This window comes from Trichosurus vulpecula, chromosome 8 (genome assembly GCF_011100635.1).
Source record: "Trichosurus vulpecula isolate mTriVul1 chromosome 8, mTriVul1.pri, whole genome shotgun sequence".
NCBI classification, from domain to species: Eukaryota; Metazoa; Chordata; class Mammalia; order Diprotodontia; family Phalangeridae; genus Trichosurus; species Trichosurus vulpecula.
Genome location: NC_050580.1, coordinates 70250367 through 70278149, shown reverse-complemented (window position 1 = coordinate 70278149; position 27783 = coordinate 70250367). Strand labels below are relative to the sequence as shown.

General features: G+C 43.2%; 1 protein-coding gene across 3 annotated transcripts; it reads left to right on the top strand.

Annotated features, from left to right (window-relative positions):
- The first annotated feature begins 99 nt into the window (after positions 1-99).
- Positions 100-25151, top strand: PARP6 (poly(ADP-ribose) polymerase family member 6). 3 transcript variants are annotated; one of them, XM_036735638.1, is made up of 23 exons: positions 100-493; positions 4161-4351; positions 5326-5403; positions 6045-6139; positions 6602-6662; positions 6989-7079; positions 7529-7595; positions 8553-8702; positions 9838-10048; positions 10661-10714; positions 12715-12810; positions 13310-13402; positions 13556-13681; positions 14651-14716; positions 15382-15449; positions 17028-17076; positions 17380-17489; positions 18952-19024; positions 19764-19833; positions 22910-22989; positions 23961-24024; positions 24268-24352; positions 24752-25151. In XM_036735638.1, exons 2-23 carry the CDS (start codon positions 4349-4351, stop codon positions 24852-24854), a joined length of 1893 nt encoding a protein of 630 aa, XP_036591533.1. In that variant the 5' UTR covers positions 100-493; positions 4161-4348; the 3' UTR covers positions 24855-25151. The 3 variants fall into 3 exon arrangements, 2 of the variants coding, with proteins under 2 accessions (XP_036591533.1, XP_036591531.1); XM_036735636.1 differs by having other exon boundaries at positions 390-493; positions 17377-17489; positions 24752-25139; XR_005008968.1 differs by lacking the exon at positions 19764-19833 and having other exon boundaries at positions 390-493; positions 17377-17489; positions 24752-25139.
- The last annotated feature ends 2632 nt before the right edge of the window (positions 25152-27783 follow it).

Sequence of the window (27783 nt, the reverse complement as noted above, 5' to 3'; positions counted from 1 at the left end):
TAGCCTCTCGCCGCCTCCCGCCAGCCTTGACCTTCCCCTAAGCGGAGACCACGTGACCCGAGCGTAGCCGCTGGGAGCATGCGCAAAGCGGCCCGGCCCGGCCCGGCGCGGCCCGGCGCGCCTGTGACAGGAACAACGAAGTGAGGGAGCGAGGGAGGGTGGCCGCGGGGAGGGAGAGCGGGAGAGCTGGAGAGCTGGGACTCTCCTTGGCCGCCGGCTGCGGTCGCCGCCGCCGCGGCCTCCTTGGTCTCCCCGCCCCGCCCCGGCTCGCCTCGCCCTCTGTTCTGCCCCCCTCTCGTCTCTCCCTTCCCCCCAAGCCGAGAGCTGGAGCTAAGGAGGAGGGGGCGGGGAGGGCCGAGCTGGGCCGGGCCGAGGCGCCGCTGCTTTCCCGCCCCCTCGCCTGGGGAGTTCCCAGGCCCCGGGCCCCTGGGCCATCTATCCTCCGGGAGCAGCGGCGGGGCCGAGGCCTGGGATCGTTGGGAGCAAGAGAGTGGTGAGCACGCGCTGGGGAGGAGGAGGAGGATGAAGAGGAGGAGGAGGAGGGGGAGGAGGGCCTTCCCAGTGGTTGCCATGGAGACCGGGCGAGGATGATGGAGACGGGGCGGACGTGTGTGCGTGTGTGTGTGTGTGTGTGTGTATGTAACTGTGTAACTGACCGGGGTGGGGGGAGGCACGAGGCCGAGGGTGCTGGGGGTGGTCGGGGGTGGTCGAGGGAGGCGGCTTGGGAGCTCATGGGAGGGGGCCGCCCCTCGGGGAGGTGAGCGAGGCTAGGGGTTTGCATTCGCATCTTCCTCCCTGGAAGAGACTTCTTCCACATCCCTGCTTGTTAAAATCCTTCCCTTTTCTCAAGGCCCTGCACAGGTACTTTCTCCTCCAGGAGGCCTTCTTGTGACCCCTCCAGTGAAAGGAGATCCCTCCCTCCCCAGACTCCATGCTTCCCTGTTTCACCTCTCCTGTGTGCTTTTCTCATTCTGACTTCTGTTATATTTAGTGCAGTGGAGAGAGTATACTGGATTTGGAGTTAGAGGACCTGGGTTTGAATCCCAGATCTTCCGCCTGCTTCCCACGTGACCTTGGGCAAGTTAACTTATTTACTTTGGGCCTCAGTTTGCTCATCTATAAAATAATGAGGTTGGACCAGATGACCTCTGGGGTCTTTTTGCCTCTAATTCTGTGCCTCTGTCTACTTTCCCTCACTTTGTTTTTGCGTACATACTTGTCTCTTCTTTCTACTGAGTTGTAAGCTCTTTGGGGACATAGACTCATTTTTCATCTTTGTATCTAAGTACTGTATAGCACCATGCTGTGCTGTTCAATTGAATATAGAGAAATCCAGATCAGGGCTGTTTTTGCCCACTCTAAGGAGGCCCTTGTTTTGACTTGTCATCAACAAGGGAGGACATTTCTAAGGTCCACAGTGAGTATAGCAGATGAGTACCTTCCCTGACTCCCGGGTGACCCAAAGCAATCTTAGATTGCATTTATCCCTTTTCTGGAGAAGTCTTGAAATGTTCTGTACAGTTGTCCTACACTGTTAGGAAAAAGGGAACATTTACAGTAGAAGCACTAGTATTGATGGTTAATGCTGGGCCTGAACCCACAGGGCTGGCTAATATGAGGTAATATATGTAAAGCACTTTGTAAACCTTAAAGTGTTATATCAATAGCTATTGTTGGCTGTTATTCTAGGGAGTCTAATAATAGGGAAATATTGATAGATACTTTACAGGTTTTTCATTTTGTGTACTGAGAACTCTGCTTTGACTGATGTTAGCTTGATGTCCTCATAGGGCTGGCTTAGGAAGGGACTTGGAGCAGAAAACAAAACAAAAGATATTAGGATTCCCATGTATGAATATTAACAGATGTACGTATGCATAGACATGGATGGAACATGTGTCCCCCCTTGTTTGGGGATCCTTCATAGCTTCCCTTCCTCTTTCCATATATGATTATTTTCTAGGTCCTGCTTGGCGTTGATATGATTTCAGCCACCTAAACAATTTTTCACTCCTCCTAGTGTCCATTTTCACCTGAATATTTTTCTTGTTCTTTCACATAGCTGGTATTTCATAAATACCTTCTCTCCTCTTTCTTTTTCCTTCCTTCTTTCCTTCTTTTTCCTCCTCCCTCACTGTCCTCTGCTTTTTCTAGGATGCCTGGGTTCTTTCATTTTGATCATTATGGTATACAGAGTTCTTCCTTTTCTCTTGGGGGGATTGCCCTATTAGCAGTTTAAGCCCATCCCCCCTATTTTTGTTGGAGTTTAAATTTTAAGATTCTAATAATCGTTCATGTAAAACAGTTTTAAAAATAATATATAGAACTTCACATTATTTAGATTTGTTTTGAATGAGTTTTGTTTTAACAAAAGCCCTGGTTGTTTCTGTTTCCTTTTGATCTTTTCCTCCCCTACTTGCAAGGTTGCTGTGAGGATCGAATGAGATTATATATATTTATATATATCTATATATCTATAAATACACACACACACACACACACACACACATACACGTATATAAAAGCCCATGCATCATGCCTGGCACTATATAAATGCTTATTCACTCCCTCCTCAACTCTTTTGTGGTTTTTTTTTTATTTTTTCAGGATTCTTATAATTAACTTCTAATATTCTAGAAACTTAGACATCTTCCTGGCCTACCTGATGTATACATAGACATCTTCTTTAAGCACCTCCCTGAAAGACCCATGCTGTCTTATAGCCTGGTCATTCTTTGGGCCTGATAAACTGTAATCCAAAAAATGGAGGGAATGATATAATGTGTTCTCCTTTCAGAGGGACCTACATTTTAAAAGAGGAGTTTGGAGAAAAAAATCCTTAAGCCAAAGGAAGAAGTTCTAAGGGTAGCATTTCAGGCAAAGGTGATTTGGGAAATATTGGGATAGGAGAGGCATTTCTGATGTTTCATGTTCTAAATAGCATAGGTAGCCCCTTTCATTGTGACACTATTTAGATCTAGTCCTACTTCTTTACATTTAATTGTAGTTTATAGTTTAAAAAGTATTTTTATGTACATTATTTCATGGTTATACCACAGATACCACACACCAGAGGTATACAGTATGGGAGTGGAAGGAAGAAGGTGGGGTGAGATATTCTTCAAGATAGAGGGCATATGTTTTTGGTGGTTTTTGAAATTGATTCAGAAGGCCCTTTATCAGCATAGAACATATTGAACACTTTATAGCTCTTACCTAAGGCTAGTTCTATCCTCATTTTACTTCTAGGTATTTAAAAAAATGACGGCTTCTGCTCTAGTCAGAGAAAGTTTTAACAGGGCTGGAGCTATTGTACCTATCAGTTCCTTGGGGCCCTATTCCACCCTATAGGGGAAATAATATAGGCCATAGAGGATCTTCAGGGTCAGTGGGCTATACTTACATACTAGGAGTAAGTCTTCTGGGGTCTTTGTAGGGACTACTGTTGAGTTCTCTGCTGTCTGAGAGGAGCATCTTTTTAGGTAGGCTTAGGATACTCTTTTGGCATGGCCCTTTCATCTTCATCAGAGGATGTCCAATGTGATCAGCGCTAGAATAAGTTAAATTGCAAAGAGGTTCATAGCATTTTTAATATTTATTTAGGAAAAGATGTGGAACACTGATCTTCTGGCTAGTTGTGAAGGATCTCTAGATTTTGGGATAGAGACAGTGAAGATGCAAGAAGATCTCAGGATGAGATGACTGAGGGATTAGAGTAATGAGGCTGATATTGGTCTTACCTATTCCTCTCTCCCCTCCCCTCCCCCCCCCAACCCTTAAGTTAGTTATAAAAGGTGGTGATTCTTTAGAATATATGTCTTAGGATTTGGTATCTAGGCTACTGGAGCTGGTAGTTATACTAACCTGGTAGAGGTGTACTTAGGACCCTTTCCCTGTCTTTTGAGCTCAAATAGGCCACAATGTTTTTCATTTTCATTGCATTTTATATTTTTCAAAGGCATTTCCTATCTATTGATAAGTGTTGTTTGCATGTATGTGAGTATATCTGTAAGTGCACATATTGATATGCATACATATGAATGTGCTTGTACATATACAGTTATAAAGGTGCTTATAAGTATGGTTGTATTTATATGCCTGCTTATGTTGACCCTGGCTGTGGAATAGTGATGTAACCAACTCTTGTCTACCTTCTTTAGGACAGTGACTTGGTTGCCACGGTGACAGCAGAGCCTACTCTCCCTGGCAGATATCCAGTCAGCCCCTGATAATATTCTTTCCCCTTCCCTGAATGGTCTTCTGAATGTCCATCTTGCTGACCTCAGTTGGTGGCATGGAGGGGCACTGCCTAGTGCTGACCGGGAAGTGTGTGTGAGCCACTGACCCAATGGTGAGGAACTGGTTTCATAATGCAGATGCATAGACACCTGCCATGGACGTTTAATTTCTGCCCCTAACTTTTTGGGGGATATACAGGCAGAGTGGATGCTGTGTTGACCTGACCCTTTTCTGTTATTTTTCCCTTTACCCAGGATGGGGGAAGATAGAAGATAGGGTAGATCATGAGAGAGACTTTAAGAACTAGGTTGAGGGTTTGAATGGTTGCCCTAAGGGGAGCTGGAGGAGAGAATGGCAAGGACAAGAAAAGCATTAGAGAAGAGATTTAGATAATTTGGTTGGGGGTAGTAGAATCTAGGGAATGTCAGTGGGAATCTAGGGAATGTTAGATCAAAATTAAGAAAGACTGGATATGAGCCTCAGAAAAGGAGATATCTGTGTTTTTTTTCCCCTTCCTCTTCCATTCCTATTCCTCCTTCTCCCTCTTGGCTCAGTTTCTTTCTTTTTTTTTGGCTCAATTTCTTTACCACTGAGGGTTGGTTGGTTGTCCTTTGTTGTTGAAGAGGATCAAAATGACATCATTATGTTAGAGCCAAGTTACAGTGTATCTGACTATGGCTAGTCAGACCAATATGAACTTGGAACACTCTACCACAGTTCGGGCACAAATAGTCCATGTGAACATTTGGGGTGGAATCTCTAAATTTGTGCATCTTGTGTTTCTTTTGAGCTTCTTCAGTTTTGCTTTGCTTACAGAGCACAGCACCTTCTCTGATGAGGGCATGCCATGCTGGGCAGTCCTATGCCAGTGTCTCCCATGTCACACAATCAGTTCCAGAGTTCTTAAGAGAGACCTTGAGAGTGTCCTTGTATTGCTTTTTCTGACTACCATGTGAGCACTTGCCCTGTGTGAGTTCTCCATAAAAGTCTTTTTGTCAAGCATACATACTGCCTATATGGGTCTCTCATGTGCCTGTACCCTCTCTTGGCCATAGGCAAGGTCTGTACCCTTGTTCTTCATTCTAGGACATTAAAAGCCAATACTGGACTGATGATGATTCAGATGGGGACAATGAGTCAGAGGAATTCCTCTATGGAGTACAGGTGAGGACCTACCTTAGGCCAGCTCATGCCTGAAAGACATGACTGTGGAAATGTGGTCATATGGTCATGCTCTCCCCAACCCAGCCTGATATAGAAGAATTGGGATAGTCCCTATAGAGGTAGCCATGTGATATTTGCATATAGAAGTAACCAATCTATGTTTTACCAATCACTTCTCTCACTAGTCACTAACTACAGGGATCAATAATCATCTTGCTACTAATTCCTGAAAATTATCACTTCTCTGAATAGAGTCCAGACCATGGGAGTGGTAGAGACTTCATACAGAGCCTGCTTGAATTATTTTCTGGGTTTCTTAGCACATACCCCATATCTCCACCCCTTCCCCTAGTTTGCTCCAGGGCCATACAGAGAGATGTAGTTACCAAGGTCATGATCAAAGGCTGAGAGGGGAAACCAGGGACTCTTAGAATGTTGTGAGGCTTGGATTCAGAGTTGATAGCACATCTAGAGTACTGGACATCCTGAGTTAAGCAGTATCTGTGGTCTGCCACATTTATATCCCTTCTGATCTAAATTGCTAAGCAGATTCTACCTATTCTTGTCCCTGGAGTTACCATTTTCTTGTTTCTTCTTTTGCTTATTCTTCCTTGTTGTCCCTTTGTATGTCACTCACTTAGGGGAGCTGTGCGGCAGATTTATACCGACATCCACAGCTTGATGCTGACATTGAAGCCGTGAAAGAGATCTATAGTGAAAACTCAGTGTCCATCAGGTGGGCTGAGGGGTTGGGGGGAGGCAGGGCTCTTTTCCTCAAATAATTTCCCTAGAACAGAGATTCTTAACTTTTTTTGTGTCATAGACCTTTTTGACAGTCTAGTGAAACCTATTTACCCCTTCTCAGAATGCTTTTAATTGCATAAAATTCATAGTACTGCAAAGGAAAACAGTTATTTGAACAAAGATGTATTTTTTCCCCCATCCAAATTCACAGAACCCTTGAAACCTATCCATAGATAGGTTTGTGATTCTGTAGTCCTGTAGAACCTGGGGTAAGAACTCCTGCCCTGGAAGTGATCTTCATCAAATGAGTGACTTGGGGCAGAGAATCCACCCCCTCTAGCCCCACTCTCCATTTTCATTAGTCTCTTAGGCCAACACCTTCCTTGTCCCCCAGCTTTCCCTCTCACCCTCACCACCCCTAGATTCTTACTTTTAGCCATGTGTGCTTCTGCAGAGAATATGGAACCATTGATGATGTGGACATTGACCTCCACATCAACATCAGCTTCCTTGATGTAAGTGATGCTGATTTTTTGTTCAGAGCATGTTGGGAAGCATTCCCAAGCTGAGAGTAGGGGAAAGGGGGAGGGCCACATCACATGTGTGTTCCATTCAGAGCATGTGCTTTGGGGTCTCTCATTCCTTAGACTATCAGCAGATAATGGTGGGTATGTCTGTGTGCCTGCATTTGTATGTATACATGTGTATGTATGGCAGATATCAAGTTTATTCATGTGTGTATGTGTCTATGTATGTATATGTAAATGTATAAATCCTCAACTGCTTCTGTTGCCATGATCAATGCTGTGACCAAAGCAATCTCTCTACCCCTTCCCCCCAGGAGGAAGTCTCCACAGCTTGGAAGGTCCTTCGGACAGAGCCCATTGTTTTGAGGCTACGCTTCTCACTGTCTCAGTACCTGGATGGGCCTGGTAAAAGTGGTTACTGGGCTGGGTTGGACCTTTTGGTGGGTTCAGTCTGCATTTTCCTGTGTACAGTGTTCCTTTCCTTTCTTCAGGCCCTGGGATAATTAAAGCATGGGACATTTATAATCTCTTAGGTTGTTCCTTCCTCTTACTTTTTTATCTTAGTTTCTTCTTCCCAGCCCTTCTGCCGGTCTCTTTTGGGATTAGATAACTCATAGACTTTGTTCTAGATGTGTTCCCTTCATTCTCTATTGTCTAAAGGCCCTTGAAGCAGTTTTGCTTAAGTGACTGAGAAAATCCTCTTTACTTAGCTGTGCCTTGAGAGCCTTCCCACATCTCTGTACTTTCCAGTCCTGCCCACTTAATGGTACTTTGATATCTTCTTTGCTTAGTTGTGTTCTTGGGACCTCAGGAGGATGTGGATGCAGTTTTCAATATTTTTGTTATTTTTGCAGAACCATCAATTGAGGTTTTCCAGCCATCCAATAAAGAAGGGTTCGGGCTGGGTCTTCAGTTGAAAAAGTAAGAATTCTGACCTATTCTAGTTGTTGCCAGACAGGAGGGTGGTGGATGGACAGTCAGATGAGCAAATGTACATAGGTGTAGGTGGATGGGCAGACAGGTGAGACCATTTTTTGACCAGAGATTTCCTTCTGAGAGATAATCAGGGCTTAGCAGATATTGACTGCTTCTTAATCCTTGAAGCCAATGGGAGTTGCTGGGATTTTGCAGTAGTTAGGCTTTAGTTCTTCTCAATTGACATTGATCCCAGTTGTTAAGGCTGATTCCTGTATTCAGAGAGTAAGGAATGTGGAGTCTGTCTTGGACCGTTTCTGTGTCCTCGTTGTGGTTCTCACAGATTCCTTCTCTTTGACTTTGTCTTTAGCTGTTTGAAGCATATCACAATCCTAGAGGCCAAATGATTGATATGCCAGTTGTTGGTTTTCCCTCAGGGAGGTGACCAGGGAGTTTAGATAAGAAAAGAGAGTACTATAATGAAAGGTCCTCATGCCCGAATCCCTTTCCTTCACTTTTCAGTAAAGTTCAAGCTTCTTTCCCATCTCTATTCTTTATGTCCATATTATTCATGCAGACACTAAGCAAGGCATTCCTTCTGGGCCGTGTTTCACTTCTACCCTATTTCTCATTGATATTACTTAGGGTATGAGCTACCACTTTCCAGATGTCTTGCACAAGAACTTCTACCCTTGGGATCTCTAACAGTATAGCCTTCTAAAAGTTGCTCCCATTGGGCAGAGGCCACCAGAGTTGGGGCTACTAGGGGAGGGTCCTTCTGTTTTCTACTGAGTACTCAGTAAGTGGCATATTTTCTGTGTGCCACTTGTGTTAAGATCATGACCCTTCTGCTAGGAACTCAAAGTGGAAATCCAGGTGTTATTGATTTGAGTTATTCATCCAGTCCTTGATCATCCCTTCTTTATTCAGTCTATTCAAAGCTGTTCTTTCTTTTCCCCTGAGGATCCTTGGAATGTTCACATCCCAACAATGGAAGCATCTCAGCAACGACTTCCTGAAGACCCAGCAGGAGAAGCGGCACAGTTGGTTCAAGGCAAGTGGCACCATCAAGAAATTTCGAGCAGGCCTCAGCATCTTTTCACCTATTCCCAAGTGAGTGTAGCTCTGGAAGCTCCAGCCTTCTTTGTGCTTTTACCTACTCTACTTTCATTTTTCCTACATCTTTCCATGACCCTTACTTCTTGGGCCTATTCATTCCACATCTTCCTTTGTTTCTTTGATGCTGTCAACCAATAAACAAACATTTGTTAAGCATCTACCATGTGCTGGACACTGTGCTAACTAATGGGAGATGCAGAGACAAAAAATGAAATAAGCTTTGCTCTTAGGGAACTTATATTTTAACTTATCCACTCCCCCCGCCCAGTACCTGTTCCTTTCTATTTTCTTCTCTCTGTTTTGTTGTCCTTTCACTTATAATCTAACACATCACCCACCTGTCCCTTATGTCTATCCCTTCCATTCCTCACCTCTAGTCTCCATTACTCTTTATTCTGGTCCTATCTCTTCTACCATTTCTCATCCTCCTTATCCTTGGGAAAAAGAGATTGGGAGTAGGTACTCAAACCCATCTCTTTCCCCAACCCTCATCTTTTATCCTGGAGTATAGAAACCAGTCCATTTGAGTTAACTCACACAGTGTCCCATTCCTTGTACCCAAGCTCGTGTTTCTGTTGCTAGTGCTTTCTGGATGCCCAGAAACCAAGCATTCTCCAGGAGCCTATGAGATGACTATTAAGGGGATAAACACATGAATCTTGGTATCACGTTCAATATAGTTCCCTTAGTTTTACTATTAGCAAAATTAGGGACTTAGCCTTTTGGGATGCAAACACTTAGCACCTACAGTGTAGGTATTTCTTACTGTACCTTGCATATAGTAGACACTCAGTATTGACTGCATAAATGCAACAGGTATTATCAGAAATCTCTTGGTCATATGGGGCTAGCTAGGGCTGGGCAGTCATTGTAAAGACCTAGACATGGGTCCTGCTGATCCTAGGCTTCTAGTGTGAGACATATGAACTCATATAGTCACGTAAGTCAAAGATATATGTGTGACATAGATGGATATGATTGTCTCAGACTTAGTGAGGCTCTGTTCAGACTTTGGGATATTTGTCATGCCAAATTTTACCTTCAGCTTGGGTCCATATTGTTTCCGTTCCTCTTCTGGAGTTCAGGCAGGTCCCTGTTGTAGCACTTTACTTTTGCTTCCTTTCTCTAGGTCCCCCAGTTTTCCCATTATCCAGGACTCCATGCTGAAGGGCAAACTGGGTGTGCCAGAGCTGCGGGTTGGGCGCCTCATGAACCGCTCTATATCTTGTACTATGAAGAACCCCAAAGTAGAAGTGTTTGGCTACCCTCCCAGCCCCCAGGCAGGTCTCCCCTGCCCCCAGCACGTGGGCCTCCCTCCCCCAGCACGGACCTCTCCCTTGGTACATGGTCTGGGGAGGAATTGGTTGGGGTGTTGGAATGGTGGAAATGGGGAGAGTAGTTCCTGGGATTAAGGTTCTTAGGTTCACATGGCTTTGTGCTACATAAATATCTCTCACTGCTGAGGTGCCATGAATTATTGAATGATGAGGGTTGGAGTTTGAGAGGGTCGAGGGGTGGGGGATGTATTTACATGGAGGTTGAAAAATAGGTTAAATCTTTATTGCTAGTTAATTCCTACCTAGGTAGATTTTCATGGGGCCAGACTATCAGGTAGAAAGGACAGAGCTTTTGAGGGGTAGTGATATAAACTAGGATATCACTATATGGTGGCATTAGGGTAAAGCTTCATAGTCAGTGGTTTCTGTTTTCTATCTTTTCCTTCCTAGAAGAGGGACAAGGGTAGAGCTCATGCCTCCTTCTCCACCAGAACCATTAAACAAATGCCTAAGGCTCTCTGGACTGTCAAGTCTGGAGTTTTCTCTAGTATCTTAGAACTGTCCAGATCTGAACTAAGGCTATGGACCTGGTGTTCCAAGGGGAGTTCTGTGGAGTTAGAGTAAGTACCCTAGACTGTGGAGAGGACTTACAGGGACCTTCTCTTTCATTGTCAGGTCAGTGGTCACTGCAAGAACATTCCCACCCTGGAATATGGATTTCTTGTCCAGGTAAACAAGCTCTGATCCCATCTAAATCTTCTCATTATTGGACTTGTTTTCTACCATATTTGAGCTGCATACTCCATCATTTAATTATATATCCCCTTATTCCACCCTGCCTCTTTACCCCTCTTGTACTGGGCTTTTTTGCTCTCAGTGAGCTTGCAGTTTTGTTGGGGAGACATAACTCACACATGATACAATTAGAAAATAACACAAGCTAGTATACGACTCCTTACTTTCCAGCGTCTTTTTACTTTACCAAAAACCATCATTACTTGCCACATATTTTGATTTTTATCTTGTCCCTTTGAATTTTCTTGCTTCCGTGACTTTGCTAATGCTATTCCCTTTATTTGGAATTCTCTACCAATTTCTGCCTATTAAAATTCTACTTATTTTTCAAGATCAAGCTCAGATGCCATTTCCAAATCATGGAAATCAGCTTGAAAAGATCTCATTCTCTTCTGAAATATTCTAACACTGTCCATATACTTAATTCCAAGTACTGCTTTCTACTGTTACTTATATATATATATATATATTTCTTTTAATAATATAAATAATAGCTCACATTTATATACCTATGCTAAAGTACTAGTGATTCTTCATCATGGAGTAGAGGTGACTCTTGGCTCTCAAAGATTATATTAGTGGACTGCGAGCTTTGTCAGATCCTTCCAAGCTGGAAGGGCTTCAAGAATGTGCTTCATGATGGAGTTGTCTGTTAGCTATCTAAAGACCAGCTTAGTAGCAGAGTTTGAAGAATCTTGCCACCAGAAGGTTTGCCATCAGCTTATAATTTTTTGTTTGACCACAGCAACTCATGAAGACCTTTTAGTAATGAATGAAGGAGTTAATGCTCTTCATTGATGGTAGAAATATCTCTACCAACAAAATCACAGATCTATAGGAATAAATAGTACATTTACATAGTGCTTTAGTGTTAATAAAGTGCTATTCCATTTGATTTATACAGTGACCCTATCAGGTAGATGGTAGTAACAGCAACAATAATATGATAGCACTTACATAGTGCTTTAAGATTTGCAAAGCACTTTACAAATATCTCATTTTGTCCCCACAAAAACCCTGTGAGGTAGGTGCTGTTATTATCCCCATTTTACAGATAAGGTTACTGAGGCAGACAGAGGTTAAGTGACTTGCCCAGGATCACACAGCTATTAAGGGTCAGAGGCCAGATTTGAACTCAAGTCTTCCCAATCTTAGGTCCATTGCTCTTTCTACCTCGCCACCTAGATGTAAATATTATCACTTCCATTTTATTTGTGAGGAAACTGAGACTCAGAGAAGCAAATTCATTTTTCCAACTAATGAGTAGGGAAGCCTGAACTCCAACCTACATCTTCTTCTACCACATTATATTGTTTCCCCCACTAGATTGCACATAGCGTGAGGACAAGGATTTGTGTCTCAAATTTGTGTCTGGGTACTTAGTAGGTATCCAACAATTCCTTAAATAAATTTAGCCCCCTTTCTCTTTCCATGCCATAGTCTTTCACAGAAATTATGAAGTCAGTGTATGTTGCTTTTTGGGAAAAGTGCTCTTAATAGGAATAGCAACATTAAAGTAAAAAGCATTTATGGAAGCAATTTGAGGAAGGAATTTCTCTACATTTTGGCGATTCTTCTGTCTTAGTAAGCTTCCTGAGGTATGGGGCTTTCTCCCACAGTGGTTTTTAGCGTAGTTCTTTGTCCATGGGGAGTCACAGTCCTTAATATTAACTGATGGAGAGACAAATTGACTTTTCCCCATGAAAGTTGAACTGGGCTTCTAGGGCAAATGCTAAAACACTCTACTGGGAATAGACTTATTCACCCTGGGTGTGAGACCCTGTGCTAGTGTAGAAAACAGGGAAGAAGAAAAACTTTCCATTGTCAGATTGTTTCCCAAATGTGTAAATGCACGAATAGATGTACAGACTTAGGCCTACAAAGGGACATGTAGTGCCTTAGCAAGATGTGGTTCTGCTCCCTTTACCCTGCAGATTATGAAATATGCTGAACAGAGGATTCCAACCCTGAATGAGTACTGTGTAGTATGTGATGAGCAGCATGTCTTCCAGAATGGGTCTATGCTCAAGGTATAATCTTCTCTATAATTCCCCTGCGCTGCATCCCTCTCCTTGGACAAATGTCGCTAAACATACTTCTAGAGCCCTGGCCTAAGGACTTTAGGATTTGAGAATGGACCTTTTAGTCTCTGGAGGAACTTATATGAACCCATCCTGGAGCTGTCACAAATATTGTTTATATTGTTCCTTGTTCCCACCCAAGCCCTGTTATTTATTGGAGAAGCTAGTTTGTCCAGAGTTTTAATGGGACCTAAATTGGGATATGTCTTTACGAACCTGGGCCCTAAATTGCATTGTAGTAGACATCTGATGCCCTTCAGCAGCACTCCTTCTGAACTGTGACTATGAGTCATTCATTTAAATATGGCTGTACCCATTTATTGATTACTTGTTGCTGATAGTTAAAAGAACTCCAAATTCTTAGCCAACTCCAGAGTCAAGATTAGGAACCCCACCTCCCCTAATTTAGTCTCCCCATCTCTACCTAACACATTCCTTACTCTCTTAGCCAGCTGTTTGTACTCGGGAGCTCTGTGTCTTCTCCTTCTACACACTGGGAGTTATGTCCGGAGCTGCAGAGGAGGTGGCTACAGGAGCAGAGGTAGGAAAGGGTGGAATGGGTGGGAACAGGGATTGAGGTAAAGAATAACAGGAGGTTATGTAACAGGAGTAGAGGAGAGAAGAATGGAATGTGGTTCCCAATATTGAAAAGTTACCCCATGCTGTCTGGCCCTCTTTTCTCTCTGCTACTGAGGTGGTGGACCTGCTGGTGGCTATGTGCCGGGCAGCATTAGAATCTCCCAGAAAAAGCATCATCTTTGAGCCTTATCCCTCTGTTGTGGATCCCAGTGACCCCAAGACTCTCGCCTTCAATCCCAAGGTAAATGCCACTGGAAACAGGAGAAGACAGGGCAGGGAACATAGGGATTAAAGGACCATGAACCATGGAGATGGGCAGGATGGAGATCCAGTGTCCAGGAAGATGGAGGGAAATAGGGCATGGGGGTATCAGGGAGATCAGGGTGTAAGGATCTGAGGATAGAAGTTTTTTTGCCCTTAATTTCAAGACATAAGAACTAAGGGAGCCATGTTGCTAGAGCATTAGGGGGTAGAAAGAGAGAGAGAGAGGGTTTGGCCTCTTCATTGTTAAGAGAATACAGAAGTGGGCAAGTGTAAGGGACGGCTCCTTTCATATGTTTCTGGTCATGGGGGAGGGCATGCGATTTGAGGTCCAGATCCCACCATGGAGGAGATTTGACTCGAACTCCAGGGCTTAACCGCTTCATAGAATGAATAGGTTGGGCTACTGTGGACAGCCCAGGTATTTTCCCAACATCTGACTCTCCTCTTTAATCAGTTATAGTATATAAATTATACATATATGTGTGTATATAGTCTTACAAATATATGTTCATATATAAAAGGATATAATTTTGATTTGTCTAACTCTTCTGAAGAGGCAGTATGGTGTAGTGGAAAGAGTTTGGATTGGATTTGGATCAAAAGACCCAAATGTAAAATGCATCTTTTTTACTTACTACCTACATGACTTTGAGCAAGGCCCCTTAAGCTTTCTAGCCTTCAGTTTCCTCATCTCTAAAACTGGAGATTGGACCAGATGACCTTGGAGGTCTCTTTTAGCTCTAAATCTATGATAACTGTTATGTCAGAAGTATCTGTTCTATGTAGGCACTCAGTTTCGGGTATGGAGAGAGAACTTCAGAGAAGACTAAAACATTTTCCTTGCCCTTAAGGAACTTAAATATAATTGAGACTTTTCCCTTCCCAACACTTGGTTCTCTTTTTTTCCTCCCACATCTGGCTCTTCCCTTTTCCTTGACTTTCACAGAAGAAGAACTATGAGCGGCTTCAGAAAGCCCTGGACAGTGTCATGTCCATCCGGGAGATGACCCAGGTATGCCTGATCCTTTGTTCACATGCATCATTGCTCCGTACTGTTTTCATCTAGCTCTTGCTATCGCCTTGCCTTTCCTCGATTTCTGCCTTGTTGGCTCTATTTCAGCTTTTCTTATATTTTATAATTTCCATTGCCTCAAAGTCCTATATGTTCTTCATTTTCCTCATAGCTCTAGGAGTATTCAGGATAGGGAATGGAAGGATGGAATTATCCTGTGAGTATTTAGGGAAAATGAGGGGTAATTTGCAGCTTAGGGTAGAGGGAAGAAGTTTAGATAGATCCAAGCCTAGGCCCTTTTCCCATGCCTTTGGGAACAGGGTACCCTCAGAAGCATAAGCAGAAGCCTCTGTCCTGAACTTAACTCCTCTTTTAGGAATGTCATTTAACTTTAGTCTCATTTTCTTAATTTGTGAGATGGAGATGATTATAGTACTTGTACTATCTACTTTGTAAGGTTGTTACAAGAAAATTTCTTCATAAAAAAGCCTTAGCGTAACATATATATTTTATTTGTCATTTAATATTTCTCCTTGCCCATATGTCAACCCCAGGGTCCTGCCTATAGAGAACTGATCACTCTGTTATGGTTATGGATAGATTCACTGGTGTGAAGTGCTCTCCCCTTTCCTTGGGAGATAATCTTGTGGATGCTGTTTCTATAGGGCTCATATCTGGAAATCAAGAAACAGATGGACAAGCTGGATCCTTTGGCCCACCCTCTCCTGCAGTGGTATGGATGCAGTGACCACTCCCTCCTGGGGGGTACGAGAGCAGAGACCACTCCCTTTTGGGGGGGATGGATCTGGTGGTCATTTCCTTTTTTCTGGGGGTGTGGGTGTGGATATGGATGTAGGTCACTTTTTCTTCATGGACTAGCATAAACATACATTTTCTTTTCTTCCGACACTGGACAGCTCCCAGCTTTGCACAAATATTACTTTTATCTCCGTTTGATTTACAAAACTTTAGCTCTTACAAGGAACTTACATACTTCTATAAGTTCCCAAAGGCTGTCAACAGTTCTGAAACTAATCATGTACATGATAGGTGTTTAAGCACTTGTTACGGGTAGAAATGAATATTCTTTACTACATATATTTAAAGACCCCACACACTTGGAGAGGTATATGTTTCCTCCCTTCCCTCCCCTCTCACCCTCTCATCACAGGTCTCTTCTTCCCCTACTAGGCCTTTTCCCCAAATGCTGGAGTATGAAGCAGAGTGTCTAGGGGCTCAGGATGATGCTGCTCCTTCCCTTCTAAAAAAGGGCCTACAAGTCAATGTTCTCTCAAATTCCATCACTTAGAACTGGTTGTGAAAAACCACACATCCCCAAAAGCCTAGGAGCTCCTTCCTGGTCTGTGCCCACAATGACTTAGTGTTTTTCCCTAATCTCCCCTGTTTTCCTGTTCCTCTCCTCAAAAGTAGCACAATTTAGTACAACATTAGTTTCTTCCTTGATCACAAAGAGACTTTATCTGAGACTGTATCACAGGAACAGATCAGAAACAGTACAGCTATATTTAACTCAGGAGACTAGTCTCCTTCAAAAATTCTTGGTATGCTTGATACCAAGCATCTGGATACTTTTATCTGGCTCCTTTTCCAATTTGACCCTTCTCCAAATTTCTAAAAAAGTCTGTTTTGTCTTTCTAGTTTTCTCTTTCCATTAGTTCTAACCCAGGCTATTGTTCTCTCTCAGTCTTTGTTTGCCAGTAAGGGAACAGGTTAATTTATGATTTTTCATTCTTCTTCCTGGGCTCACTTATCTATTTAGTAAATATCCACTGAACATCTATTATGTGGAAGGCATTTAGACTGAGGCAGAATGGTCCCTAAGGCTTTGGGCTTCTGAGTCTGAATCCTAGGTCTAAGAGGTCTCCAGCCTGACAAAGTCGCCTCTCTTGAACTTTACCTTTTTAGCCAACCGATCACACCTCCTTTTCTTGTGCTCTTTTTAGCCCTACCCCATTTGTCTGTCTTTCATTCATTGTTAGCTCCTTGGCAGTTAGTCTCTTGGCTGATGGCTTCTCCTTTACACATGAATGTATTTGAGTTATTGCCATTCATAAGAGTTAAATTAGCTGTGGCCTATCAAATAGCTTCAGTGTGACCTATTAGTACCTCCGAGCACCACTATTCACATGCATTAAACCTGGCTACCAACACCTGAATTTCCAGATGATCTTTTGCTTGGGTACCTTTCCCTATCAATTTTAGAGGGAATACCTCCTTTACTGCTATGTTTAGGCTGGCCTAGACTCCATGCTTGTTCCATGCTCTTTCCTTCATCTCTATTTCTCCTCAGGATTATCTCCAGCAACAGATCACATATTGTCAAGCTACCTCTCAGCAGGGTAAGTGTCTCCCGACCCCTTTCCCCAAATTTCTTGGAACCCTCTAAGTTGTTTGAGGGATGGGGTAGGGAGTGGCAGGTTAAGGAACTTCTACTTTTGTTAGTGATCCTAGTAGCTCCAGGCTTAATCAATGGTCTTTTGTGTTTCACATTGACCATCTTGGCTCCTGAATATTTATTGATCCTATGGAAATCAGTACAGGTCTATGCTCCTGGCTTGTTTACTTCTTGGCCCCATCATCCCTCCCTCCCTGATCTCAATCTCTGCTCTGTCTCCCCTGATTCCCCCCACCCCGGGCAGCAGCTGAAGTTCATGCACACCTCTCACCAATTCCTCCTGCTGAGCAGCCCCCCTGCCAAGGAGGCCCGGTTTCGGACGGCTAAGAAACTCTACGGCAGCACCTTCGCCTTCCAGTGAGGGAGAGGAAGTAGGGGCTGGGGAGGGCTGGTGGAGGGTCGGGGGAGGAACTAGGGGACATTTGTCCCCTGGGTTCATGGATGTCAGGGTTCTATTTATATGTGTATATGTTCTGTACATGAGATTTATCAGCTAGGTAATCAAACTGTTACCAAGTGTTTTGTACATACAAAGCACTGTGCTGTCTTTGTAGAAGATACAAGGCATAATGTATGGTCATTACTCTCAAGGAGTTTATAGTTTAGTTGAGGAGACATGAGACATATAGCTATAGTGCTGGAGGATCTAGAGATAATATTATGGTGCTAAATGAGTGCTGTAGACAGGTTCTAGAGGAGTTTAGAAGAGGAAGAGACCACTAAAGACTGAGATAGTCAGGGAAGGCTCCACAAAGGTAAATGGGGCTTAACCTGAGTCTTTGAAATATTGGTTGGATTTATATAGGCATAGAAGAGGAGTGAAGTCATTGCAGTAGACTGGAACTATTTGAGTGAAAACACAGAGGCAGAAACTTGTCAGTTTTCTTTGAAGATCAGTGAGAAAACCAGTCTGGCTGGATGAGGGAGTTCTTTTGGGGATAGTAGCGGGAAATAAGACTGAAAAAGTAGATAGGAGCCAGTGTGGTAGAACTTTAAATTCCTGAAGCTAAGTAGTTTGGACTTTTCTGTTAGCAGTGGAGAACCACTGAAAAATTTTTGAGCAGAAATGTAGGGGAATAAAAACTTTTTAAAGGGAGTGTGAGTCTGGTATGTAAAATGGATTTGGAGATGGGAGAGACTGGGAGATCAATTAGGAGACTGTTGAGAGGTAATAAAGTGGACCTGGACTAGGGTGGAATAGTGGGAATAAAAAGGAGATTGCAGAGACTGAGGGAAGAATTAATGGGACTTGGGGGGGTGTTTAAAAGGATGGAGTCAAAGATAACTTAGAGATTTTGAACTTGGGTGACAGGGAGAATGATGGAACCATTATCAGAAATAGGGAAATCAAGATTTTGGATCATAGATTTAGAACTGGAAAGGACTTTAGAGGTCACTGAGTCCAACCCTGTAATTTTATAGATGAGTTAAATGACTTCCCAAAGATTATATGGGTAGTAAGTGGTAGAGGTCCAGACTCAGGGTCTTTGACTCCAAGTCCAGCATTCTTTCCCTTCTACCATATTGCATTTGGTTTAGACCCCATGAGATTCAGGTGATAATAGGAGATTAGAGTGGAAATGTCTAGCAGATAGTGGGAGATATGGGTCTGAGCTGGAGGTTGAGAAGTAAATTTTAGAGCAATGCAAAAGAGGTGCTAGCTGATGCCTTGGTAATATGTGAGTTTTTCAACGAGTGGATATGAATCTGTCCATCTCTTTGTGTGTCCTGGGAGGGTGGATGGCATTATTAGCTCTTGGGGGCTGTTCCCAGGACCTTATCACTGTGGGGGTTTGTGTCCTCTACCTCTGCCTTCCAGTGGGTCCCACATTGAAAATTGGCACTCAATCCTGCGCAATGGCCTGGTCAATGCATCCTACACCAAACTCCAGGTAAGAGCAGGATCTTTCTCCCCCCTCTACCATTCCTGCTTTGTGGTGGCGGGAAGCTTTAGAGTACTCTCCTGTCTGTTTCTACTAACTCCCAAATTGAAGCCTTGGTACCCTAATTTTTCTTGGTGCCTCAGCATATCCATCCAAGAGATTTGGGAGGTCAGGGTCATACAGAGGCTGTGGCTGGTGTGGACTCAATCCAAAGCAGAGTCTGTTGGGGAAATCGATGTATTAAGAATATTACTGTGTTCTAGGGTTGGGGATTGATGAGCTAAACTTCTGTAGCAGGTGATAAAACCCTTAAGTGACAGAACTTTTCCCTTTATGTATATTTATTCAGCAGTGACTTGTCTCATGTTAACTGGTCAAATCTCTGCCCCCAGTGACTCTGGGAAATCATTACATAGAGTCTGTTTCTTCTTGTTCACCTGCCTCAACCGTGGCCTTACTCCCTTATAGTGTCCGCAGTAGGAACATAGACTGATTTGGTGTTTTCATTCACTCTATCCTTGTCTCCTAAGACATGGAAGGGTTAACTATTCTGACCAAGTTAACCAAATTAACTCCTGACCAAAGCAGGTGCTTGTAAGTCTGGAATGGGTCAGGAGATAGACAAAGAGACAAACAGGAGGATGAGCTGTGTGGCTGACAGATAGCTACCCTTGGAGGTCCTTCCCTCCTGGACAGTCATTGCGGGGAGGGGCAGTTTATGTTGCTCACCCTGGTGTTTCCCTGCAAGCTGCATGGAGCAGCGTATGGCAAAGGCATCTACCTGAGCCCCATCTCCAGTATTTCCTTTGGATACTCAGGTAAGTAGTCCATCTCCTTCTATGGCTGCCTGAGCTTTGTTCACATGTCTGTTTCCCTTTCATGGACATATGGTCTGTGGTGTCACTCCTGCTTTATTCCATGGACACACAATCTGTCATCTGTTCTCTCTATGGGCACTTGATCTGTTGTCATCTATTTTTAAAAATGTAGGTCCTCTGTTTTCCAATGAATTCATCCCTAGGCAGCCTCTGCCTTCCACTCCTTTTGGTCCTAAGGCAGGGGAATGCTGAACAGGCCCAGCTTTGAACCAGTGAGCTCCTGAGGAGTGTGGGTGGGGAACTAAGTGAGCTTTTCTCCTGAAGCTCTGTTCCTAGAGACATATGTATCAGTGATAACAGTATATCTCTGTGCCTGTATACCAAGAAGGGTAGTTTTCCAGCAATATCTACCTCTTGTGCTGTTATATGGGCTTCTTTCACCTTTCTCCTACCACCTGAAAGCAAGGTCTCTTTGTGATGATTATAGGAACAGGAACATAGCCCTTTACTTTATTTCCTGTATACTTTCATTATTGGCACATTCTCTCAGGTTGTGACTAAGTGCAAACCCCCTCTCTTCCAAACTTGGGAAGTGACTAGGGCAAAGATTCTATCCATTTAGGCAATCTCAAGGATAAAGAAGAGATATAGAGCCTAGTTTTGTCCAGCTCAGGAGAGAAATCTGACTTAATGATATTTTGTTCCTAGATTTTTCTGTCCCCTAGTTCATTTCCTTCTTAGACCAATTCCTTTTTTACATGGTTCTCTCTGAGAAGTTTTTATTATTCCATATCTAGTTTTCTAGTTTCTGCCTGTAGTCCAGCCTGACCTGCTTTCTGTCCAGGCTCTCTAGTTCTTAGCACTGATTCCTGGTATTACACCTATAACCTGAGATTATGATAATTTGTGGAGAAATGCAGGAAGGCATTGTTCACTGCCCTTCAGTCCCCCACTCCACCTATCAGTACCATTGCACATAAGCACAATCTGTGACTGTGTTTGCCACAAATGATTTATACGAGGGCATATGTTCATTTTCCCAAACTGTGATACTTCCTACTTGCATGTCCTTCTTTCCTCCATCTTCTTTTATTCTATTTTTATTCTATGCCCTTAGGCAGTTCAAAGCCTATTTGGTCCCTCACTTACTATAGGAAGAGTGGTGGGAGTAAGGGGTTATTATTTGTTAATGGAGCCTTTGCTGACCTAGCCATTTTATGTGGGCATATACTAGAGATTAGAGATTAAGGAAATATGAACAGATATGGGGTTTGGGGAATATAAATAGCACAGGACCATAGGTTTACATTGTTACATCTATAGCTATGTTCATTTCTGTTTAGGGGACCCCTGACAGTGCCTGTCCCAGAATCAAAACATTAAATAAAATGGCCTTCATGTTTTCATGGCTTGATTGGGGTGGGGAGGGGGGAGGGTGGAACTGGCAGAAACATCATAGATAGATTTGAGACATCTGGGTAGTACAGGTGGAATGCATTAGGATGAACTGTGGAGTGAGGCCTGGCTTGTCTCATAGGGATCACTACTAAGGCTCTCTGTAGGGCTTAAGTGACCTTACTCTCTGTTCTTTGTAATCTCTGAGATCTGCAAGGGCTTAGGGGGTTGTTTTTATTTTTTTCCAGCAGAATCCAGAACTTGGAACTTGAGTAGCTGGTTCATTATATACTACCCCTATGGAGTTTGGGTATTAATTGTGACCCAGACCTACTGTCATTGTGTATCTTGTGAACAGCAGTGCTTTACAGGGTCAGTGGGGCTTTTAAAATTTGGAGCTAGGGTCTAGATATAACAAAGGCCAGAGGATGACCAAAGATGATTGAAGGGAGAGGAAGGAGAAGGTAGTCTAGCCATCGAAGTTTCTGTTCTACTGGGCTCTATTCAGATTATGATTACATGATGGGTCAGGCATCTTGGTAGGAGTGGGAGAAATGGAAGTGATAGTTTTATGTGCCTTTGTAGCCTTTTCATACAGATCCATTGGCCAAGGTTAGCTTGTGTTAGTTTATATGATAACTTAATTTCTCATCTGAAAAATGAGGATCATAATACTTGTATCTATTTCACAGGGTTGTTGCAAAGATCTAATATATATTTATAGGGCTTCACAAGCCTTAAAATTCTCTCAACTGTTAACATACAAAAAATTATATCATAAACTCTACCTTCCCCTGAGGCCATGGCTATTTCCGAATTCGTGTCATAGAGCAGGGCTGTCCAAAACATGGGCTGTGCGCCCCCATGCGGCCTGCCTGTGTCCACCACAAGCACAGAAATAGACACAAATGCTTTAGTTAAATTTAGTTAAATCCTTTAGTTAAAGCATTTGTGTCAATTTCCACACCCCGTAGAAAACACAGGTGGACCGCATAAAATTGCACTGTGGGTCTCATGTGGCCCGTGGGCCGCACTTTGGACAGCCCTGTCATAGAGGGAGAGAGAATTTCATGGGGATGTCTTGATGGGTAATAGGGTAGGATTCTGTTCTGGTACCATTCCCATCCCTTCCGTGTTCAGAGCCGTTCTACATGGGCCCCGAGGGCCTTTAGCAAGAATCTTGCATATCTCCCTTTCTTCCTTCCTCTTTCTGTTTTCATTTTCTTACCTTCTGGTAGCTTGAAGGCAGTTGAGTCCCATTCCCATAGATTTGGACCCCATCTATAGTGGGGGATGCTCAGATATATAGCCCACTTAGGATTCTTGGACAAACACTGGGCTGCTTAGTGGAGTAATCAATGAGGATAGAGTCTTGGGTGGCATGGTATATTGGAGTTGGGGGAAGGCTTGCTGGGGGATTTATTTGTATTTCATGATCTCCTATATGGGACTGGACTTCCTCTTGCTTCTATTGGGTGTTGCTGGTCAAACCTGATGTTGCCATATCCTGTGACCAGAGACATTTCTTTCCATCCTATGATCAAAGAGACTGTCCTTGTTCCTTCTGTTCTTGAGCTTGCTCCCTCATGTCACTGAACCCCAACACTTGACACCCAGGAATTCATGTTCCATTTTCTCATTCTCCTTGGGTTTATTCACCTGGTATATTGATCTGTGGCAGGAATGGGAAAAGGACAGCACAGGATGCCTTCTAAGGATGAGCTAGTCCAGAGATACAACCGGATGAATACCATCCCTCAGGTAATCTATCTAAAACTTCACAGGGGCCAAGTCGGGGTGCATTGGAGGCTAGATGTTGCTGTGAGCAAATTCAATTCAGTTCAGCATTCATAGGATCATAGGATTATACTTTTAGAGCTAGAAGAGACCTTGGAGGTCATCATCTGTTCCAGCCCCCTCATTTTACAGATGAGGAAACTGAGGCCCAGAAAGATTAAGGGACTTGCTCAGGGTGACAAAGCTAGTAAGGGGGTAATTTGAACAAGAGTCTTTGTGATTCCAAGTCTTACACTTCATCCGTCATACCATAGTTCTCTAGCTTACAATATCTAATATTCCCATTCAACCTTCCACACATGTACTAACCAGGACTGAGCCTACTTAGTTTCCAAGATCAGACAAAATTATGTGTTTGCAAGTGATATAGTTGTAGACAAACAGGCAAAGACTTCAGTTATTTCCTGCTTTCCCTTTAGGGCTGGTTCGGCGTTATAAGTATATGGGGGACAAATGATAGTTACTTTGGGGGCAGTGTGAGGAGTTAGTTATTCCATAAGGTGCAGAGGGTAGAAGTGGAGTTGGCTGTGTGGAGAGTACAGATCTAGCCCTTGAAAACTTATTGCTTTGTCTTTGTGTCACTAGCACCTAGCATTTAATAATACTTACTGAATTGAATTGAATTATGGAGACACAGAGTACTTGCCAAGAACACAAGATATTCAGGCATATGCATACAAATTAACAACCTGTATTGTGTATTTCCATATTTAAGCATTGTAAAATACACACATGTTTATCCACCTAAGTAATTGTGTATGGGTTAATGTTATAAAGGTGGTGGTGGTGGTGGTGAGTAGGGGTCATTGGAGGAAGGGGGCTTTCAGGCCTAGATTATTCAGTGTAGCCATCGCTCCTGGTGTTGCTATTCTTTCCTCCCAGGGAAGGCTTTCCAGGTCACCTAGCTCTGTTCATATTCGTTTCCTGTTTTCCAGACCAGATCCATCCAGTCCCGTTTCCTTCAGAGTCGGAATCTGAATTGTATAGCACTTTGTGAAGGTGAGTGACTCTGCCCTGCCCTAGGTTCCCTCCAGACCTTCTTGTTCTTCTCTTTTCTTCATTTTGGTCACAGGGAAACTCTTTTCAGCAGTTTTGTGGGAATCATACTAAGTGAAGGAGTGTGGTTTGTCTGGCAGGATGTTACTCTTTCATGTCGTCCTCCTTACTCCACCCTTCCTTGGGCATGACTAGATTGTGGTCTCTGGCAATTTTGTATCTGATTCATGGCCCCTTTCTCCACAGTAATCACATCCAAGGACCTCCAGAAACATGGGAACATCTGGGTGTGCCCTGTGTCTGACCATGTCTGTACACGGTTCTTCTTTGTGTGAGTTGGAGAGGGTAAATCAGGGAGTTTATAGAGGGAATAGGGTTGTTGGATGGTAGGAGACAATGCTGCTTGGAAAATCTGTTTGTGTCATGAAGGATTCGGATCTGAGGGAACCCGCTCTAGGGCCTTCACCACTATATGGAGGGGGAAGTACAGAGAGGGAGTTGGCCTGCCAAGAGGACTCCAACATTTCCCTGGATTCACTCCCCATCAAACTGGAGAATAAATTTTTTTGAGAGGAGGGAGAAGGAATGGGGAAAGGCAGGGTGCCTCACATGTTCCATTCTTCCCTTTAAACATAACTTATTCACAGTTCTACTCACTCATGCCCACATACTCCTATCCTGTCATGCTTACATTCATACTGATTCATTCTCACCACCCCCTTTCTGACAGATATGAGGATGGTCAAGTAGGTGATGCCAACATTAATACTCAGGACCCCAAGATCCAGAAGGAAATCATGCGTGTGATCGGAACTCAGGTTTACACAAACTGAGGGGGCCCTGGCCCTCATATCCCTCTTGTTCCCTTCCCCGACATGGAGGAAGGACCAACCCCTCTCACTGTGGGACCCAGGAGCATCAGAGGAGGCCATTCCAAGGAGCCAGAGGAGATGTCCCTAAAGGACATGCAAAGAAAAAGGAGAGAAACAGCCCATGGGAGAAATTAGCCTGGGATCCATTCCACATCTGGATAGCCCAGACTAACCCCACTTCCCCACCCTTATCCCTTGTATTTCCCTGTTGATTTCACCTTGTTTGTAAATAAACCAATAAAATGGAAGGTGCTGTGGACTGGATGTTGTCCATTTGGTCTGCCTGGCATAGACTCTTGGCCGAGTGTTCACTTTAGTTCAGACAGCCATTCCCAAGGATGATGGTATATTCTTCATTAGTGAAAGACTAAGAAAATGAATACTGAAGGTTGGGAGTCCTTGGCATTGAAATAATCTCTTTTCACACACTTCCCTTTTGAGCCTGTTTATTCATGAGAAAAGGAATAAAAAATAGTGCCATTTGATGCCAAATCCTGCCCCAGATGCAGGAGGGAAGGAGCTTTTGAACATGTTCCCTAGCCAGTGGGTCATACTGCTCAGAGCTGCCAGGCCAAATATTTAGGGCTCAGGTTATTCTCATTCCCTCCTTTTTCCTCCCAATGGACAATCTTTCTCAGCTCATGAGCCAGTGTAGCCCAGTAATGTGTCTATAGTCCAGGTAGATTAAAGTCCCTTCCTTGTAGAATTGTATGTGATCTCTGTTCCATCCAGACCTTAGTCCTCCTTTTCCCCAGAGACATAAATGATACAAATTTTGAGGAAAGTAAGAGAAACCATTGATGAGGAGGGAGGCAGGTTAAAAGGGCTTTTCAAGTTCTTTCTCTTCCCCATCAGAAGTCAAAGCTACAGATAGGATTCAGCTGGGCATATGGTAGATTGTCATGTTACTTTTGACAAAAATGATCCCAATTCCCATTTTCTCCATCAAGAAGGATGTTTTTCAAACTGGAAAAGGTAGAACAAATTAACTACATAGGTGAGATAATAGTAAGAGAGCACTTAAAATTAATTGTCTTCAATCCCAAATGAGATGCAATCTCAGAAATAGTGTCATTAATCTTTGAGAAGTTATGTAGAATGAGGGATACCAGAAAACTCAGTATGGGCATCACCATTTTCAAAAAGGGAAGAGTAAGTTGAAGGTCATTAAGCTTGATGTTAACTGCAACACTTACACGAGTTGATTAAACAGGAAGTTGTAAGTAGAAAAAAGTGATTACTAGGAACTAGCTAAAGGTGTGTTGCCAAATAGTTTCCTTTTCTACTGTATTACAAGTTTAGTAAGTAGATCAGGATGTCATAGACCAGCACTTCTCAAACTTCCATGGTTTCTGGTGTTCTATTCCATGTGGTTAAGGGAGGCTAAGACTATCTTGAAGCTCATGAAAGCTGATGGTAGTGGGGGTGTGGAGGGGAATTCTCAGGAAGCAAAGTAAGATCTAGTTCCTGAGGTACTTGCTAAGATAACATTTGAGAAGGGCATTTTGATGTTTTGGGCCACATTTAAATAGGAATGACATACTGTTGAACAGAGATGGAGTGCACCTAACAAGGGTTGCTAAGACTATCTGGTAGTCTTACAAATTTAATCAAAAGAATTTTAAACTGAAAAAGAAGGGAGAGGGAGAAAACTGCACATATCCACAAAGCTTAATCGAAACTATGCTATAGGAAGGAAAATAGAGGCACCTAGAAATCCATAGGAGGCAAAAATCCAAGAAATAGAGCCAGTAATAAAATTAATGGTCAGATGTCTATATAGACACATGCACAAAATATGGGAGGTGAATTACAGATGTTACAGATCTGTAAATAAGGAGACAAATTTTGCCACAGCTAGTACTGAGATCTGGTGGCAGAAGACCTATCACTAGGCTGTTGTGGCTATCTGAAAGGCTTGTGTTACATGTTAATGTTCCTGTGTGTGCATCACTTAAAAGGAACAGGAGAGCAGAGAACATGTTAGTACTTGTACATTAAAACGATAAACTTATGAGGAAGTCTGGGAAGCATGATGGATACTATTTAAGTGAAAGTCAACAAAGAAATAGAATTATTATAGACCACCTAGAAAGAGGAAATGGATGAATTCACGATGTAGGCAGATCACAGCATTGGAGTGATGGCATGATATTGTAGTGATGGGGGACTTCAAATATTTCGATAACTTGTAGGGCTCTCTCTGCCTAAAGCAGAAAGCAAATAACTTTCTGGGTTGCCTTAATTTCATATTCCAAAATGTGAACCAACAAAGTTAATGGCTATTCTGGACATGACTCACCATAAAGGAGGAGCTGGTTGCTTGGCAAGAAGTCATGGGAACCTTATAGAGCAGTGACCATTCAATATCAGAATTTGTGACTAAGGGAAGCCAGACATAGTCTGACATGCACCTTATATATAATGGGAGTCTAACACATGTGCAGACCCCATCAATTTGCTCAAATGGTACCTTTCCACATGGAGGAGGCTGGAGAGATGGCTTCTGAGAGAATCATGATAATGGTGAAGGGAAGAGCCTTGGAGAGACTGTGGAACCCACATGCATTCTGTAACTGGTTCCAGTTGGCTGGCCATATGGGTAGGTGGAGACTTTTCAGTTTGGTTTCACAGCCAGAACTGACAACATCCTTAAAAAGGCTTCAGTCATCTCATCATCTCATCACTGCATTTCCGTCTCGGGGAACTCCTTTCTCGCAGTGACTGTGCTGTTAAGCAAAAGGCTACATGGCCTTCTTCCCCTTCTGAGACTATATGGCCCTTGAAAAATGGGGCCTCCTTGGCCTTTCAATTTGTTCTTTTCTATTCTAGGTGCAAGAAGTGGTGTCACTAACTTGGTGGGGGAGAGCAAGCCATAGGAATCTGGGGG